Below are 19258 nucleotides of genomic sequence, written 5' to 3'. Positions count from 1 at the left end.
AAAATGGCTGTCCCTGTGGTTATTTCCTTCACTTTCCAAAACAAAAAGTTGTCCCCAATACATTCCAAAAACTTGCTGAACGTTTTGCTGTATTACTTTTCCAATAGATGACTGGGAGCTAAAGTCTCTTCTTTGTAGAGTACCTGCAAGTTAAAGTGTAAAAGCCCTATCTCCCAGCCTTCCTCTGCTGGTGAACTGAGCTGGCTAATTCCCTCAGACTCCCAGCTGCCTTCATCCTCCCTGCCACTGGGAGCCAGCACACTTCTTAAAGTTTGGGCCCCACACACAGCTGGAATGGGTGGCTCACCCCCTCTCACTCATCTGCCTCTAATCACTGACCTAATCAAAGAAACTGCCAGGCTCTCACTTCAAGAGCCTTGCTAAAATCTGGCACTAACGCCCCTAACTGCAGGGCAACTTTGCTTAGACAATCAGTCACCAAGCCTATATTTCAAACAAACCAAACACAGCAAACCAGTAAACCAGTCCACAGCCCCACAACTCGATGGCAAGATCCCAGCACAGAAAAGAGCTTCTTTTTTGCTCCCTAAAGTTAATCAATAGCAGTAAGACATAAGTGCCCCAGCTGCCTTCATCTCACCAGCCATGTGCTAAGAACACTGCTTTTAGCTGCCGCTTTCTGGTCACAGGCTTACAGCAGTGTTGCAAAATATAGAGTCTTGGCTGGCTAAGCCGTACTCTCGTTAGACAGAAAGAAAAAGTAGAGGGTTAGGAAAGAGAAAATAAGTTGGGGAAGGAAAAGAACACGTAGGGGACGAGGGGTGGGGCAGGCAACAAAATCTCATTTCCCAGGTGGTGTTAGGGATTTAGCTGGAGCCAGTAGAGGTGGCAATGTCATCTGGGTCCCTCTCTCTGGCCCCATTTGGTCTGGACATCTCTCAAGATCAGAACAATGAAGGCCCAACAGTGTCATGGTGGATCACAGGGTCCCAGGAGATGGTAGGAGTTGTAGCCATGATAGTGAAGCTCACTCCTTCCGGCTCTCCCATGACCCAGTCAGCAGAAGTGGTCAGACAATTTCTTCCAAAAAGTGTGGGTTTTTTTAACCACCCCAAAAGGGATCCGATTGTGGTTAACTGATTTCTGGTCCCACACTTCTCTTGTTTACCAGACATGATCTTAACCCAGCCCTTGAGTTGTATCAATAGTCTTCCTTGTTTGGACTAATCCAGTCTGTCTGTCTCCCTTTTACACTTTTCCCTATCACCATTTATTGTTATAGGTTATTGTGCCATCTTAGGAACTTTCATTCACTTTTCACAGTTCAGGTAAATGTGGAGGCCCAATCATTACACCATGACCCAGAGAACCCACGCAGTAAGAAGAACGCAAGCTCCACAGCTGATAGCTAAGTCCATGGCCACTTTTCTGGTGGCCCTCCCTCCATCTTGAGAGAACACTGGTGAAGCAAAATGTGGCCGCACACTGCCCTCCACCCCCCTCTACAAGGGGGAATGTACCAGTGCCCCTCTAGAGCACCCAGTGCATTAGTAAGAGCAAATGACTTTGATGGCCTGAATACTAAAAGAATTGAGGCTGCTCCCAAAGCTAAAATTCAGACAGCTCCCCGCTAAACTCAAGCATACCAGGCCACTGTGTGCTGTACCACCAAAAACACCTGCCCCATGACATGAGGGCCTTTCCCTCAAAGCCATGCATCCCACTGCAGAGTGTGGCATGCACTAGCTCACAATCAGCCATTTCATTATACAGCAGCACTTCACTTAAAAAACTCCACTGTACATATTTGGTTCCTTATTGCACAAGGGAAGACCCTGCCTATAGAACATACTATCTGCTCTGACATGTCTGGTGTCTCCTCCCAAGGTGATAGCGGGGGTAGCAAGAAAGGTGCTAAGAAGAAGGGTGGTTCCTTCCAGACGGTGTCTGCTGTGTTCAGGGTACGTGAGTTGCACTTTTCAACACTGCACTGCATGCCCTGTCATTGGACAGGAAAATGCAAAATAAAACTATCTTTCACTGCATTCAGAGCCCTGGTTTCCTCTCTCACAGGAGAATTTGAACAAGTTGATGACCAACCTGAGAAGCACCTATCCTCACTTTGTGCGCTGCCTCATTCCCAATGAAACTAAGACACCTGGTAAGTTATCAAACCAGACTGCAGGTTAGGCCATGGAGCCATGGCACTGAGTAGAGCTGGCTGAATTGTTAGTTGTGAACAGTGTATTGATCTTATTTAGCTCTTTAGCCTGCTTGTGAATTGTCAGTAAGTAACCAGGTATTTAGCATGTGAGTGTCATGTAGAACTGTTTGGCAGGTCCCTTTCTCAAACACATTCCAATCTGGATAACTTGAAAACTCTGGTTATGTAAATCACATGGTATTGTTTCTGTTCTTTGGTCAGTGAGTTTCATCTTTTAATGGGCTTTGGCTTTCACCTGAAACAAATTCCATTCAGGCATGCAACACATTTGGTTTCTTGATTTAAATGAATCTTATCTCTAGGCAATAAATTAGCTCCCTGGGAACAGTCACATGTGCAGAACCTGTGTGAGTGGCCGTGGAATGGAACCAAAAGGAGGGAAATGTGGCTGAATGCTGCAGTTGGTCTCAGGTTTAGCCCCAGGAACAGGATTATCCCTTTCCTTCCATTAGATGCCAGAGGTCTGGAGCAGTGTACCAGAAGGGGAGGGGTAGCTGGCCAGGAATGAGCAGGATGAGTAGGTGTGGGATATGGGAGTGGGTTGAGTGTGTCACCGTTCAGGGCAATGGCACCTGTATTCCCCCTCTGTGGTCCAGCAAGGGACCCACCCTAGGCTTTCAGATCTCCAGCCTTCACATCTCCTGGGCAGACCCATTAGTCTCTCCCTCCGGACTGGGGTATTTCCAGGCTTCTTAGGTCCCTCTCTATACTGTGACCGCCCAACAAAGTCAGACTGCCTAAGCCAGCCTGCTCTGCTTTGCTTTCTCTTCGAAAGCTACGAACAGGGTAATTGTCACAGTTAAGTTACCACTCAGCTCTGTCTAGGAAAGCACATTTATTCTTGAGATAAAAGCATTACAGAGAAAATATATTAAAAACAATAAAAGAACCTACACACATGCTCATAAACTGACCAGAGATCACATATTGTCACACTCCACTAATGACCAAACCTCACACATTCACACTAGCTGCCATGGCCCCCTACAGGCCATTCCACTATGTGGAGTATTCCCAAGGCACAGTGTACCCCAGTCATGCCCCCTTCCCCACACAACCCTTATTCCTGACACACCCTGTATGTTAAGGCACTGAGCCAGCTCTGCACACCAAGTGTGGATACCCCAACACTAGGTAGGGAGTTCTCAGCTGGCCTGTTAGGGCAGTTTCTAGGCTAGGCCTGGTTCTGCTATCTTTGAGATGAGCTCAGTCCCCATTAACTTGCAGCCAGTGGAGACTCCCAGGCACTCTTTGCAAGGGGGGTTGTGCCAGCCCTAGTGTCCTGTACAACTCCCACCTTGAGCAGTTGCTACTCAAACTTTCCTCTGCAGCTTCAGTGTGATCCTCCCTTCATCTTCGCTTCCTGTCCTAGGCATTGTGCAGTCTCATTATTAGACAGCTGCTGTCTTTTGCCCTTGAGGTGGCTGCATTTCAGTAGAAGGAGAGATTTCTGAGTGCTGATCAGTTTGGGATCCTTTGAAATGAGAAGCGCCTGTGTGCAAGTGTTGACAGTCATTGCTGTTTTATCTTGTTTAAGGTATAATGGACCATCACCTGGTGATGCACCAGCTGCGGTGTAACGGTGTGCTGGAAGGCATCCGGATTTGTAGAAAGGGGTTCCCAAGCAGAATCCTATACGCTGACTTTAAACAAAGGTTGTCTTTAATTATTACTATGAGTGACAGTATGGCAGTGCCTATAACCCAATCAAGGATCAGGGCCCATTGGAGTAGGGCCCAACACAGCTGACAGTCCCTGCCCCAGGGAGTTGACAATGTACATGTCAGACAGGATGCAACAGGTGAACGAAACAGACAAGTTCTTATCCTTATTTGTTTTTAGCCTTAGATTATTTCTATTACTGCTGTGTCTAGAGACCTCTCCCATTTGGGATGAGAGGTAAATAGGATCTGTCACACCACTTCAGACTCTCCCTAGTCTGGTATCCCATCTCCTGTCAGACTAGATCAGATTATTGGTCCATCCAAGCCAGTATCCTGCCACAGAAATGGCCAGTTACTGATGCTTCAAAGGAAGGTGAAAAAAAAGTCTTTAATGTAATTAATTAGATTTATAAATAGCTCTTATCAAACATCTCTGAGTGTGTATGCAAAAATACACACGTATCACATAGCACAATAACAGTTGGCCAGCATCAAACCCATAACCCAGCATAAGAAACTCAGCCAAGCCCACCCCTGCAGTCAAAGCTTCTGCAAAGAGATGCCTCTTGCTGCATGCACTGACAGCCAGCAGACTTAGGCCCTGTGGTACAAGTGAATTCTATTGTCAAGGGCTCCTCATTGAAAATGCCCTGTCCCCTGCACCTGATATTTAATCCAGCAGGTCACAGTTTCCATGCCAACTGCAGGGAAAACTTTGTTCCAGTAGCCAATTGGCTACTTAAATGCAGTTGGGATCTAGTGGGACACCTAAACTGCACTTCAGGACAAGCACTTTCTTTGGTTTTGTTAGCAATTAAAATAGGCAAGTAAATCCAAGTATGCAAAGATTCCATATACACCTCTACCCCAATATAACGCGACCCGATATAACATGAATTCGGATATAACGCGGTAAAGCAATGCTCCGTGGGGGCAGGGCTGCGCACTCCGGCGGATCAAAGCAAGTTCGATATAACGCGGTTTCATCTATAACGCGGTAAGATTTTTTGGCTCCCAAGGACAGCGTTATATCGAGGTAGAGGTGTATAATGGAGCAGTGCTGTCTGTGGGGGAAATCCCTCAAAATCCCTGCTGAGGAACAACCTGTCCATAGGCATGAGACAGGACTACCCGAATCAGGCTGTTATCTTGCAGAATGCACAGACTATTAACAGCAGTCACACAATTATACAGGCCATTGTTTATCCAAGCCACAGTATTTCCCTGGGTGACTTTGTGGGCAGAGAGTTCCACAAGCTATATATTCATTCTGGAAAAAGTATTTTCCTTTGGTGCTTTTAAATTTACTTCCCTTTTAAAGTCATCGAGTGTCCCCTTGTTCTGGTTTATGTAACAGGGTGAAAAAGAAAGGACTGGACAGTTCTCACTGTGTCCTTCCTAACTGCTGGTGCTAATGACCCACATAATAACACAGCCAGCAAATTCCAGTGGAGAATGAGTGAGTTATATGTGGTCCCTGTCATAATGTTCAGTTCACCCACAGTTTGCATAATCAAAGCCCTCTTGATATTAGACAGTGAATTCAATGACCTCCAAGCAGCGCACCTTCCTGTCGCTCTGCAATGTCCTGCTTATTATAAGTGTACTCCTGACCCTGTCTAAAACCGGTGTCCTGCTGTTTCTTTCCCCACAGATACAAAATCCTGAATGCCTCAGCCATCCCTGAAGGCCATTTCATTGACAGTAAGAATGCTTCAGAAAAGCTTCTCTCCTCCATTGATGTCGATCACAATCAGTACAGATTTGGCCACAGTAAGGTAATGCTCATATGTAGAGGTGAGCAGGCACCTCTATCTGGAGAGGGGCAGCGTGACACATGACAATAAACAGTGGGGAAAATTCATGAATACTGCACCGAACTAGAGCCTGGGATTTGATTTGCTGTTTTCACACTCCTCTTGTATTCGTTTCTTATAAACATTAAGGTAGGAAGTCCAGTTCTACAACTGTTCATAGAAAACAAAACCCAAGTTCACCATCAAACGAGGAAACAAAATCCAGTAGGGGTGGGAGCAAAAGGAGAAGGCTGCCACCTGCAGGGCTGTGTGTGCAGCTGATCTTTGAGCTCTGCTGCTAACAGCAATGCCATATTCCACAAGAGCCATGCTGGTTGTGCCCGTGTTAGATCTGGTGCCTGCACTGAGCCCAAACATGCCCTCTGGGCAGACTTGTTTCTCCCTCCATGGCTTGCTCTCTCCTTCACTGTGTCTGAGCTGGTGTGCAGGAAAGCAGCACACACCTGACATGCAGGCTCCATGGCTTGGATGTCCCAGACTCATGAGGAACAATGCCTTTTAATGGGTGAGAAAAACTCTAGGCAATTTGCAGAAAACCTGCTTTGCTTTCCCTGCATGAGCTCATAGGTGGCAGGAGCAGGAGCCTTTAGCCACAGGGCACTTTGATTTTTGGAAGAGCCTCCCATGGTCCATGGTAATTGCTTTGATATGCTGCAAAGATTGAAAATAAACCCTGGAAAATGGAACATTCCAGCCCCACACACTCTCATCAGCAGCTTCTTGGGATGCAGACAGCATCTGCACTGGGGGAGGACAGGCAGGGGGCACAGGGAGCAGCTGTTACTACAGCTAACAGCACTTATGGAAGACGTCTCTGTATGTTTCTCTGGCAATGTGCAGTCCGGTTTATTGTGTGACTGCTCAGCAGGCGTGCTGAGCTGCAGAAGGGTAGTGTATGGGTGAGCAATAGAACAGAAAGGGCTGTTATGAATTCATGAGCATTGCTGTAGTAATAACACCTCTCTCCCCCTTTGCTTACCAAGATCATTGCTGGCTTTGAATAGAGTCAGAGCAAACTACTTGGCCGGCTCCTAGTCACCTTGCTGCCAGGGGGACGCTAGTGCCCTACCCTGATGGCTCATTAGTGGCTGTCAGCTTGAGCTCCCTAGCCAGATGTGGCATTATCATAGGGCTTTGCTTTAGTAATTTGAGATCACGGAGGACCCTGAGTGACTCATGCTGTTCTGAGAGCATGAGAGCAGAGCTAGAGTGACATGGGGAGCAGGTTCACACTGATTGACATGTGCCGGTGTCAGTGCACACTCAGGTCTGTAAAGGGGATCCAGCATTCCTCCAGCTTTTCAAATCTTCACTCCATGGGAATCCTTTCTTTGCTGCTATGTCCTGTGTCCTCTCCATTGGCTGCATACCCGCTTTGCCCCCAAACTAATACTGTATCTCTCCATGATGCTGTAGGTATTCTTCAAGGCTGGTCTCCTTGGACTGCTGGAGGAGATGAGAGATGAGAAGCTTGTGAGCCTCATCACCCATACGCAGGCTGTGTGCAGAGGGTACCTTATGCGTGTAGAATTCAAGAAGATGAGTGAGAGAAGGTAACAGGCAACTGCCTCTCTAAACCTGTATTCCCTGGGCAGGTGGAGTCCTGCAGCCAATTCTTCTCAATAGCATTAGCCTGAGCAGCATTGAGATTTGGGGAAATCACATTCTAAAGGCCCCACAAGTTACAGTCCAGAAGTGTTTTCTCTGTTTCAGAGCATTTCTTTGTGTTCTATTCAGAGAGTGTCCATCATTGCACCTCCACAGGGACTAGAAGTATCTTGTTTACACCCAGTAATGTATTGGTTTCAACACAAATCTCCCGCAAAAGCTGTTTAGATGGTACTTAGAGAAACTGTCCTTCTAATACCTGGAATTTATTCCTAACCCAAGTCCCATTGGCTCCATACTCTGCATTCTTTAAGCTGTAGTTTAATGGATTTTCAGGGAATCCATCTATACTCTCCAATACAACATTCGCTCATTCATGAATGTCAAGCACTGGCCCTGGATGAAGCTGTACTTCAAGATCAAGCCCTTGCTGAAGAGTGCTGAAGCTGAGAAGGAGATGGCCAACATGAAGGAAGAGTTTGAGAGAACGAAGGAGGAGCTTGCTAAGTCTGAGGCAAAAAGGAAAGAACTGGAGGAAAAAATGGTGACCCTGCTGCAAGAGAAAAATGACCTGCAGCTCCAAGTGCAGACTGTGAGTAACTTCCACTCCTTCAAATACAATGAACTTACCCTTTCCTGCCTGCTTCCCTCCCTACTCCACAACATTCATAGACTAGCGGCCAGATTCCCCACTGCTCTGCACCTGCTCTTGTCACTTACACCTCAGCAAAGTGAGTACAAAATGGGCATAAAATGCTCCCACCCAGCAGCAAATAACCCCTGGAGGCATCAGCCATGCATAGGTGCTGGAACTAGGGGTGTAGGGGGTGCTGCCGCATCCCCTGGCTTGAAGTGGTTTCCATCTTATACAGGGTTTACAGTTTGGTTCAATGGCTCACAGCCTTCCCCCCCCCGCAATATACAAATTGTTCCAGCCCCCCTGCAGCCATGGCACATAGACACAGCATATTCCCAACTGGGGTCTGTGAAATGTGAGATAGAGCACAATCTGCTCCCACATCTGCTGGGGCAGAACCTACAGCAGGTGCTGGAGGGGATACCTTATTAGAGAAGGGATGGGGGTGGGGCAGAGACTGATCCTCATCAGCTGTCAGGGAGGGACTCTACAGCAGAGACTGAATCTTCATGAGTCAGGGAGAAGGTTGTGAACATGGACTTAAGGACAGTCACAACATGGACCAGTCCCCTTCTGTACAGTCACCAGTCTGTTGCGAGTGTACCCAGTCACTGGATCCCATGTGCTTCCAAGCCTGCTAGGTCTGGGCAGGGCCGGCGCAACCCATTAGGCGACATAGGCGGTTGCCTAGGGCGCTACAATTTGGGGGGCGGCGACCGCGGCGGTATTTCGGCGGCGGGACCTTCCGCCACCTCTGTGGGGGGCGGCATTTCGGAGCGGGACCTTCCGTTGCCTAGGGCGGCAGAAAAGCTGGCGGCACTCCTAGGTCTGGGCAGAGTCTAGTCACTGTTATAGACTCATAGACTCAGACTTTAAGTCCAGAACCGATCATCGTGATCATCTGAGCTTCTGCAAATCACATCCACAGAATCTCACCCACCCACTCCTGTAATAGACCCCTAATCTCTGACGGAGTTACTGAAGTCCTCAAATCATGATTTAAAGACTTCAAGTTACAGAGAATCCGCCATTTGCTCTAGTTCAAACCAGCAAGTAACCCATGCCCCATGCTGCAGAGGAAGGCGAAAACCCCACAGGGTCTCCGCCAATCTGACCTGCGGGAAAATTTCTTCCCGACCACAAAGATGGTGTTCAGTTAGGGTGTGTCAGCAATACACACCAGCCAGACATCTGCAAAATAATTCACGGTAGTAACTCAGAGCCCTCCCCATCTAGTGTCCTGTCTCCAGCCACTGGAGATATTTGCTACCAGCAGTTGCCAATGGGTCATATGCCATTGTAGGCAGTCTCATCATACCATCCCCTCCAGAAACGTATCAAGCTCAGTCTTGAAACCAACTAGGTTCTTTGTCCCCGCTATTGCCCTTGGCAGGCTGTTCTAGACTTTTCCTCCTCTGATGGTTATAAACCTTCATCTAATTTGAAGCCTAAACTTGTTGATGGCCAGTTCATATCCATTTCAGCATTGCCCCTTGACTTACATAACTCCTCTCCCGCTCTGGCGTTTATCCCTGTGGTGTATTTATAGAGAGCAACCATATCTCCCCTCAGCCTTGGTCTTGTTAGGCGAAACAACCAAAGCTCCTTAAGTCTCCTCTCATAAGGCAGGTTTTCCATTCCTCGGATCATTCTAGTAGCCCTTCTCTGCACCTGTTCCAGTTTGAATTAATCTTTCTTATACATGGGAGACCAGAACTGCACACAGTATTCCAGATGAGACCTCACCAGAGCCTTGTATAAAGGTACTAAATACTTCAGAAGGTCTCAGTTCACAGCCTTACCAGACAAGCCTGCAGCCAGCAAAGCTGAAGTCTGTAGCAAGGAGAAAAGAACCAGGTATTGGGAAAAACTTTCCAGCTGTCACTCCCAGATCAGTACCTTTTGTAGAGTGAAGAGCCAGTAAAGCAGAGTCTTTGTAGTTATTTCCAGACAAATTATATGTTAACTTTGTGAGCCCTGGTCTCTAGTGCACATGCCCAGGCTCAGAATTCTTCACCGAGCACCTCCTTGGGCCATGGGACTGTGCGGTCAAGCTGCCCAAGGTCCTGAAACCAGCCTCTCAGACCTCCAGAGCCCCGCAGCCACATGGGCTATGTCTACACTACACACCACAGTCAGCAGCGTGTAGGGTGCATGTAGCTACTTGCCGCAGTGAAAAGCAGACTGTGACCACACTGCAGTGTGTAGCTACACATGTCAGTGAAAGGCTCTGGCAGGGTGAGACAGTGGGGAAAGGCTTCAGCAGCTCCCTGCCTTTCACTGCAGCGAGGAAAGGCTCTAGCAGGGAAAGGCCCCGCTGCCTCTCCACTCCCAGAGCCTTCTCCTTCCTCTGCCTCCCCACTCCCAGAGCCTTCCCCCTCCTCTGCCTCCCCTGTCCCAGAGCCTTCCCCCTCCTCTACCTCCCCCGTCCCTGAGCCTTCCCCCTCCTCTACCTCCCCCGTCCCAGAGCCTTCCCCCTCCTCTGCCTCCCCCCTGCCAGAGCCTTTCCCTGCTGCCTCCCCCCGCCGGAGCTTTCCCCCTCCTCTGTCTCCCTCCTCCCAGAGCCTTCCCCCTCCTTTACCTCCCCCGTCCCAGAGCCTTCCCCCTCCTCTGCCTCTCCCCTCCCAGAGCCTTCCCCCACCTCTGCCTCCCCCCTCCCAGAGCCTTCCCCCTTCTTTACCTCCCCCATCCCAGAGCCTTCCCCCTCCTCTGCCTCCCCCCTCCCAGAGCCTTCCCCCTCCTCTGCCTCCCCCCTCCCAGAGCCTTCCCCCTCCTCTGCCTCCCCCCTCCCAGAGCCTTTCCCCTCCTCTACCTCCCCCGTCCCAGAGCCTTTCCCTGCTGCCTCCCCCATCCTGGAGCCGTTACGTGTTGCAGTGTAGACGCACCCTTACACACACTCCCTCAGAGTCTCACCTTGGCCATGGTCACTCTGGTCTTCTAGTTTAACCCCTTCAGGGACAACATGGCAGTCACTTGACTCTTGAAGCACTGGAGAGGTACTGAGCTTTGAAAGTACTGAAAGTCCTGAAACTCGGCCCCACTCCTGCCCCGTCCCACCCCACGGTCTGGTCTCACCCTGCTGCATCCAAGGGTTCTAGGCATGTCAGGCTGGGAAAAGCCCCTCCTGCCTTCTCTTTCTGCTGCAAGTCCTGCCTAGATGAGGCAATAGTTGGCTCCCCCTGCATAGGGAGGCACCTCCTCGAAAACAGCCTCACTCCTTTTCCCATGTGCTGGTCCCTGAGCAGAAAATCCATTGTTCATTGGGCTGGGGCCTGCAGTTGAGAGACAACAGGGCTGGCTCCAGGCACCAGCTTGGCAAGCAGGTGCTTGGGGCGGCCACTCCGGAGAGGGGCGGCAAGTCCAGCTATTCGGCGAACGGTCCCTCACTCCCGGTTGGAGCGAAGGACCTTCCGCCGAATTGCCGCCGCAGATCGCGATCGCGGCCGCGGCTTTTTTTTTTTTTTTTTTTTTGGCTGCTTGGGACGGCCAAAACCCTGGAGCCAGCCCTGGAGACAATCACAGCTGCTGGCCCTAGACTGCCCTGCGATGCCTTCTTGCTCAGGCATGTCTGCACCACAGCGGCTGCAGCAACTGAGCTGCTCTCTGTCGCAGAGGTGGCTGAACTACGTTCCTCCAAGTAGGAAGTGGCAACCCGGTAACACAAACTTCCCCTTCCCCTCCATGGGCCCATCTGGTGGAACTGGCATGCTAACTCGTCCAGCTGCTACCTGATCACTGGCCCCCGCACACCCCGCAGCCTCCCTCCTGGCCCCCAAACACACCTGTGCCCCCTCAGCCTCCCTCCTGGCCCTGCAGCCTCCCCTCTGCCCCACATCCCCCTGCATCCCCTCTGACCCCACACACCCCTGTGCCCCCCTCCATAGATGCTGGAACTAGGGGCGTGGGGGTGGTTTCCATTATATCCAGGGTTTACAATTTGGTTCAAAGGCTCTCAGCACCCCCACTGTACAAATTGTTCCAGTGCCCCTGACCCCCTCAGCCTCCCTCTGGTCCAACATACCCTGCACACAGTTCAGCCCCCCACATCCCCTCGCAGACACACACCCCCCGCAGCCCACACACACCCCTGCACCCTCACAGCTCCCCTCTGCCCCCATGTCCCCTGCAACCCCCCTCAGACTCCCTCTGCCCCACATCCCCTCGCAGCTGCCCTCTGCCCCCTGCCCCCCAAGTTTCCCTTCATCCTCCTTCTGCCCCCTGGAACCGGCCCCCACACACCCCTGCCCTCCCCACATCCCCCTGCACCCCTTGCTGCCTCTTCCTGCCCCCACAACCCCCTGTAGCCCCTCAGCCCCTAAGCCTCCCTCCTTCCCCTGCACCCTCCTCAGCCTGCTCCTCCCCTCCACACCCCATGTACCCCCCTCAGTTGCCCCCTGCAACTCTTTCAGCCTCCCTCTGTCCCCTCCATCCCCCTGCACCCTTCCTCACTCTCCCCATCCCCGTCACTGGTCTCTGCTGCTCCTCCCTGTGCCCTGTCCATACCCTGGACCATAGAAGGGCAGCCATTTTGTTTGTGGGCCTGGCATCCGACAAAGGTCAGCCAATGGGTCCTAGTGGATTCTGCATCACTGGCCATGTCCAAATCAGGATGGGATGTTGATCTAGGAGGTCTGCGCTAGGATATGTGGGGCAGTTCCCCAGCTCGTGCGGTGCAGGAGGTGGGACTAGATGATCACAGCGGTCCTTTCTGGCCCCCCCACTCCATCTCTCCTGAGCAGTTGCAGTGTCGTTATGGCCACATGGGTCCCGGGCTCGGAGACAGGCAATGGGGGAGGTGAGATCTTTATTGCACCAATGGCTGTTGGCAGCCGAGCTCCCCAGGCCCTTTTCCAGCTCAGAGAGGTCAGTCCGAAGGGCAACCATGTACGCCGCATACAGACGGGTTGCTGGCTGCAGCCCCACCAACACACAAGCACTCCCTAGTTGGTGCTTTCCTTTGCGTTTTCATGAGACAGGTAAAAAAACACCCAGAATCGCCAGTGTCATTGCAAAATAACAGAGAGTTGGCAACAGGTATCCCTGGGCTTGGAGGGAGTTCAGGGGTCCAGGCTGATCCCATGTCATTGGGGTTGTGGGGGCAGTGTGGGGGCCCAGGCTGATCCCATGTTGTTTGGGTTGGAATGGGGGGCCAGTGCAGAGTCCCAGGCTGATCCCGTATCATTGGGGTTGGAGTGGGGGGGTCAGCCAAGGAACCCGTGTTCTGGATCCTGCCATGTCCATTCCAATAGCATGGAAGATTCACCAGCACTGTGTGTGCCGTTGCCTCTTTCGTTCTTATGCTAAATGTAACATGCCTCCAATATGTTTCCCCAGGAAAGTGAGAATCTGACTGATGCCGAGGAGAGATGCGATGGGCTCATCAAAAGCAAGATCCAGCTGGAAGCTAAAATTAAGGAGCTGACTGAAAGAGTGGAGGATGAGGAGGAGACGAACGCAGAGCTGGCAGCAAAGAGGAGGAAACTGGAGGATGAGTGTTCAGAGCTGAAGAAAGATATTGACGACCTGGAACTGACACTGGCCAAAGTGGAGAAGGAGAAACACGCCATGGAGAACAAGGTGAGCGGGAGCTCAGGGAGGCAGCCCAGCACTGAGGCCTGCTGCTCCCAGCACTAGGGTTGCCAACTTTCTACTCGCACAAAACCGAACACCCTTGCCCCACCCCCTGCCCCGCCCCTATCTGAGGCCCCACCCATGCCCCACCCCTTCTCTGAGGCCCCGCCCCCTGTTCACTCCATCCTCCCCTCCTTCTGTCACTTGTGCTCCCCACCCTCACTCACTCGCTCATTTTCACCAGGCTGGCTCAGGGGGTTGGGGTGCAGGAAGGAGTGATGGCTCTGGCTGGGAGTGTGGGCTCCAGGGTGGGGGTAGGGATGAGGGGTTTGGGATGCAGGAGGGGGCTCTGGGCTGGGGGGTGGAGCCGAGGGATTTGGAGTATGGGAAGGGGCTCTGGGCTTAGGCCGGGGGTTGGGGTGTGGGGAGGTGTGAGGGTTCTGACTGGGGGGTGCAGATTCTGGGGTGGTTCTGTGAATGAGGGGTTTGGGGTCCAGGAGGGTGCTCCGGGCTGGGGGGGGTGGAGCCGAGGGGTTTGGAGTATGGGAAGGGGCTCTGGGGTGAGGCAGGGGGTTGGGGTGTGGGGGGGAGTAAGGCCTCTGGCTGGGGGTGCAGACGCTGGGTGGGGCTGGGATGAGGGGCTTGGGGTGCAGGAGGGTGCTCCAGGCTGGGATCGAGGGGTTCAGAGGGCGGGAGGGGGATCAGGGCGGGGGCAAGGGGTTGGGGCCCAGAAAGGGGTCAGGGGTGCAGGCTCCAGGCGGCGCTTACCTCAAGCAGCTCCCAGAAGCAGCAGCATGTGCCCTCTCCGGCTCCTACATGGAGGCACAGCTAGGCTGCTCTGCGTGCTGCCCCGTCCGCAGGCGTCGCCCCTGCAGCTACCATTGGCCACTGTTCCCAGACAATGGGAGCTGTGGAGGTGGTGCTTGGGGTGGGAGCAGCATGCAGAACCCTCTGGCTTCCCCTACGTGTAGGAGCCGGAGGGGGGACATGACGCTGCTTCCGGGAGCCGCACAGTGCGGAGGCTAGCAGGGAGCCTGCCAGCCCCGCTGTGCAGCGCCGGCAACCGGACAGTCAACGGCCCGGTTAGCGATGCTGACCGGAGCCACCAGGATCCCTTTTCGACCAGGGGTTCCGGTTGAAAACCAGACACCTGGTCACCCTACCCAGCACGCTGGGCGGGGGGCTCACCAAAGGCACGTGGCGCTCTAGAGCACTGTTGTTCGTTTTAACCATGCTGAGCTGAAGCGACATCAGACTGAGATACAAGGAACTGGGGAGGGGGGTTGCAGTTACTCACCAGCAAAAGACACATCTGAAGGAATGTTAGCTTTTCAGTGGGAAAAAATATAGCCCCTTTCTGACAGAACAGCCAGCTCATGCGGACGATGGGGGCTCGCATGGACTGTCACCTCCCTGCCCATTGTGCAGGTGTCACAGTGTAACACTGACAAACCCCAGTCAGGCAGGATCAAACCTGGGACCTCTGGAGCTAAATGCATGAGCCTCACTGCTCCAAGCCCCATGGCTCCTAGCTAAGGCTGTAGCAGACTCATTAATCTCTACGTGGTCTCGGTGCAACTAGAGAGGACAGAACACCACACCCAGGAGGTGCGTGGGTTACAAAAGCAGCCCCCAGTGGCCAGCAGGACACTTTGCAGGGGACAGGTGCTTCTAACCAAACCAGGAGAGTTAGCCTCTATGCATGAGAAAAGCAAACTGTCATTGGCTCGAGAGTCTCACTGCGTTAATATGTAGCCTGGCAGATTTATGGTTCCTGCTGGCTGGGCTGAGCCAGTTCCTCCTCTTCCTCTCAAGATCCCTCCTTCATCATTCCACTGGTTCCTTTCCATAGCGCTCCATCTCTGAGCCCGCCTGCACATGCCTTGGTGTGGGGTATTGCCCAGCATGGCCTAGTGACAAGGGCACTGCACTAGGGCTCAGGACACCTGGCTCTATGCTCAGTCTGTAGTAAGTCACTTCCTCTCTCACTGCATCTGGGTCCCTCTTGCCTTTGGTCTCTGCAGTGTGTAAGATGTTCTGTGGCTTGATTGCACAGAGGGCTGCCTCTCCTAGGAGAAGGGAAGCTTCAGCAGGGGTGTGAGATGAATCCTTTGGGCTGACCGCGTGTCCATACTGCTTCCCAGCTGTGCCCCTAGCCAGTGAAACACTCACGGCAACATTCACATCACATAGAGCAACAAAATCCCAGAGGGCCTCAACATCTGTCCTTACAGGGGCACTTGTGGGGAGGGGAAAGAGAGCCCTTGCCCATCTCCAGGACAGGACACAGGCAGAATCAGGTTGCAGATAGCACAGGAGTGCCATGCTGGGGTGCCTCGCATTACCAGCAAGTATAGCAAGCCTAGAGGAGTATGCCCCCCCCCACACACATCCTGAGTGCCTACAGAGCTGCACTGGAGGGAACACTGCCTATCCCTGTGCAAGAGTTTGGCAAAGGGCACCTCCTTATGTGCTCCCTGTGCCTTCAGATCACCATGCATCCAAATACCACACTCTGCACCTACCCCTCAGAATATGGGTGCTGGTTGTTTTCTAGATTAAGAATCTTACTGAAGAGATGGCGGCTCTGGATGAAACTATCTCCAAGCTCACAAAGGAGAAGAAAGCCCTCCAAGAGGTCCACCAGCAAACACTGGATGACCTGCAGGCCGAGGAGGATAAAGTCAACATGCTGTCCAAAACAAAATCTAAGCTGGAACAGCAAGTGGATGATGTAAGGGAAGGTTTTCGTGAGGGTGAACCCCATAGGTAGATGCCATGGTGGATTAGGGGAGGGATGGACTATGTGTGGTGAGATGGATGAGCTGTGTTTAAAGCAGGAAAACCCACACAAATAATTTTTAAGCCTTCAGAAAACCATTGGCACACTGGTGTGGTTTGTTTGGGGCAGCTTGTCTTTTATCTGTTCCTCTCAAAGTGCTGGTGTGTTTTGTGTGTTGTTTTAGCTTGAAGGGTCTCTGGAACAAGAGAAGAAGCTTCGTATGGACTTTGAGAGAGCAAAGAGACAACTTGAGGGGGATCTGAAGATGTCTCATGAATCCATCATGGATTTGGAAAATGACAAGCAGCAAATGGATGACAAACTGAAGAAGTATACCACTGCTTTTTAATCCCTCTGAATTTGGGTCCAAATTTGTCTTTAAAACATTGACTTTCACATTTTTCTTCTTTACCAGGAAGGAGTTTGAAATCAGTCAGTTACAAAACAAAGTGGAAGATGAACAGGCTCAAAGTTCTCAGCTACAAAAAAAAATTAAGGAACTGCAGGTAAAGTCTTAGAGCTATTGGTGGCTTCGTGCTCATAAAAGCCCACTTTAAAGTTGATCAGATTCTCTGCAGTATTAATGGGTATTTATTCTTAAAACATTCTAGTAGAAATAATTTCCTGCACATAAATGAAAATATTAACATGACTCAAAGTTTAATAAATCACCCAAGTGCACTTTCTCCAGTTACCATGGCCCTTGACTGGTAAGTTACTGTATATATAGTGATATTCTCCTGTGCATATGTACAGTTCTGAATGTCCAGAAATAAAGTTAAAATAAAAAGTAATTTCCAGACAGCAAGCTTTGCTAAGATACGGTTAGGGTTGGAAATGTACATCCCTCAAACAAAACAAACAGTGTTAGAACATTGCAATTTTGGGGCAAAATGCCATTGAAAATCAGAAAAATTGGGGTTTAGTTTCCACAAACTACCTTAACTCTGTCCTAATGTCCCACAAAAATGTGAACCATCCTGGTAATGAAGCAATGGAGCTGGTTTGTCAGGGAGAATTTTGTTTCCAAATTTTTTTCTTCTGGAAACACCAACTTTCTCCTGAGGACTTTGTGATAAAGTTCAAAGTAAAATACACTTCTTTCTTTTCTGTATCTCTCCACCTGTAAAGCTGCTTCAGTACCACATGTCCAAACATACAGGTAATTTAAAGGATGCAAAATTGTAAAAAAATACACTTTAGAAACCTTTACAAATTGCTTAAAGAGCTTTTCCATTATCATGATGTAGTAGGGACTAAAAACCACAGCTTCTGCAAAGGAAAATTATGACTCACTCATCCATAAGAATTATTTGAAAATGTCAAACAAGTGAGTAAAAGAAAATTGGTTGACATAATTTATTTGGACTTTAAAAAGGCTTTGACAAAGACCTTCTGACGAGACTGTTAAGGAACTGAAGCAGTCATGTGGCGAGAGGGAAAGTACTGGCATGGACCAGAAACTGGCTGAGGAGCAGAAAACAAAAAATAGGAATACTGGTCAGTTTTCATCATGAAAGGCAATCAGTAGGACCCCCATGGTTCCATGACTAGGACTGTGTTGTTTATAAATGATCGGCAAAAGGGGATCGGCAGCAAGATCTGCAGGTGATACAAAATTATTGGGTTAGTCAGGGCTGGAGAAACCTGTGAGGAACTTTTGAGGGACCTAACTAAATTAGGCAAATGGTCAACACAATGACAGATGAACTTCAGTGCTGACAAATGCCAGGTAATGCAAATTGGAGGGAATAATTTGAACTACTTGTGTAGCTTACTGGGCTCTAAATGATTTGTATAAACTCAGGGAAGAGATCTGGGCATCACTGTGGATGGCTCAGTGATGACCTCTGCCGTGTGCCGTGGTGGTTAAAACAAAATGAAATGTCAGGATGTATAAGAAACAGGATGCAAAATAACACTGAAAATATTCTAATGCCATTATGTAAATCAACTATTTGATCTCCTCTGGAATAGTGTGTGAAGGTCTGGCCATCTAAACCACACAGCAGAAATAGAGACAGTTTAGAGATAGGTGTTGGAAATTGTTAGAGGCAAGGAAAGACCGTCGTATGAAGAGAAATTGAAAAGATTGGTATTCTTTCATTTCGAGAGGAGACCAGTGGGGGTGGTGCGGCACAGGTATACAAAATAATGAATGGCAGAGAGAAGGTAAACCAGGCATTCCATTTCATCCTTTGTCATAACTCAAAACTAAGGGACCATTCTTTAAAACTGAAAAACAGCACATTTGAAACCAATAAAAGGAAATTGTTGTTAAGTAATGTGCAATTAGCCTGTGGAACTCATTGTAACAAGGTATCATTGAGACCAAGATCCTTGCAGGCTTCCAAAACAAATTGGATGTTTATAGAGTAACAAGAACATCCAGAGTGACAAGATTGAGGATACAAATGGAAGTGATATAAACCTTTATGATCCAGGACAGAAATCACCCTTTGAATGACAGGGTTAGGCAAATGTTTCCTCTATGGGCAGGATATCCCATAACTCCCCAATTCCGGATTTCTTTCATCTTCTTCAGAAGTATAGATATTGGTCACTGTAGGAGATAGGATAATGGTCTGTTCTGGTCTGACAGTTTCTAGAATAATGTTGCAATATCAAGATTTACCAGAGATAGAGTCAAATCTCTTAACCCATTACAAAGGTACAATGCTGGCTTTTTATTATATAACTTCCTGCCATTGCAGGGGCCTCAGGCTTTGGTGGCATCTCGGTATCTCCTATTCTTTGCCTGTGGCACACAATAATTTAGTCTACTGACTGCTGGAATGCTTTAGTCTAACTAATGTCATTGCACTCAATATAGGAGTATCTGGGTGAAGTTTAGTGGCCTGTGTTATATGGAAGATGAGACTGGATGATCTAATGATCCCTTCTAGCCCTAAACTCTATGAAATCTATAGAGCTCCCATATGTAGCTTTATGAAATATCAGGCCTTCAATCTGCCACTGCTCCAGAACTGCATA

The 19258-nt window shown here is 50.0% G+C and overlaps 1 protein-coding gene across 1 annotated transcript in view; it reads left to right on the top strand.

Moving 5' to 3' along the window:
- The window catches only part of LOC135887592 (myosin-13), a 61110-nt gene that overhangs the window by 23036 nt on the left and 18816 nt on the right, over positions 1-19258 (top strand). Inside the window, exons 15-25 of the mRNA XM_065415312.1 lie at positions 1415-1423; positions 1849-1922; positions 2035-2122; positions 3723-3840; positions 5504-5627; positions 7083-7219; positions 7611-7866; positions 13246-13488; positions 16040-16216; positions 16449-16594; positions 16680-16770. Coding sequence (XP_065271384.1) covers positions 1415-1423; positions 1849-1922; positions 2035-2122; positions 3723-3840; positions 5504-5627; positions 7083-7219; positions 7611-7866; positions 13246-13488; positions 16040-16216; positions 16449-16594; positions 16680-16770 — 1463 coding nt within the window. The remainder of the gene's footprint in view (positions 1-1414; positions 1424-1848; positions 1923-2034; positions 2123-3722; positions 3841-5503; positions 5628-7082; positions 7220-7610; positions 7867-13245; positions 13489-16039; positions 16217-16448; positions 16595-16679; positions 16771-19258) is intronic.

The sequence above is a fragment of the Emys orbicularis genome, chromosome 13 (genome assembly GCF_028017835.1).
Source record: "Emys orbicularis isolate rEmyOrb1 chromosome 13, rEmyOrb1.hap1, whole genome shotgun sequence".
Lineage (NCBI taxonomy): Eukaryota > Metazoa > Chordata > Testudines > Emydidae > Emys > Emys orbicularis.
The sequence above is the reverse complement of the archived record's forward strand: the minus strand, read 5'-3'. Positions and strand labels throughout refer to the sequence as shown.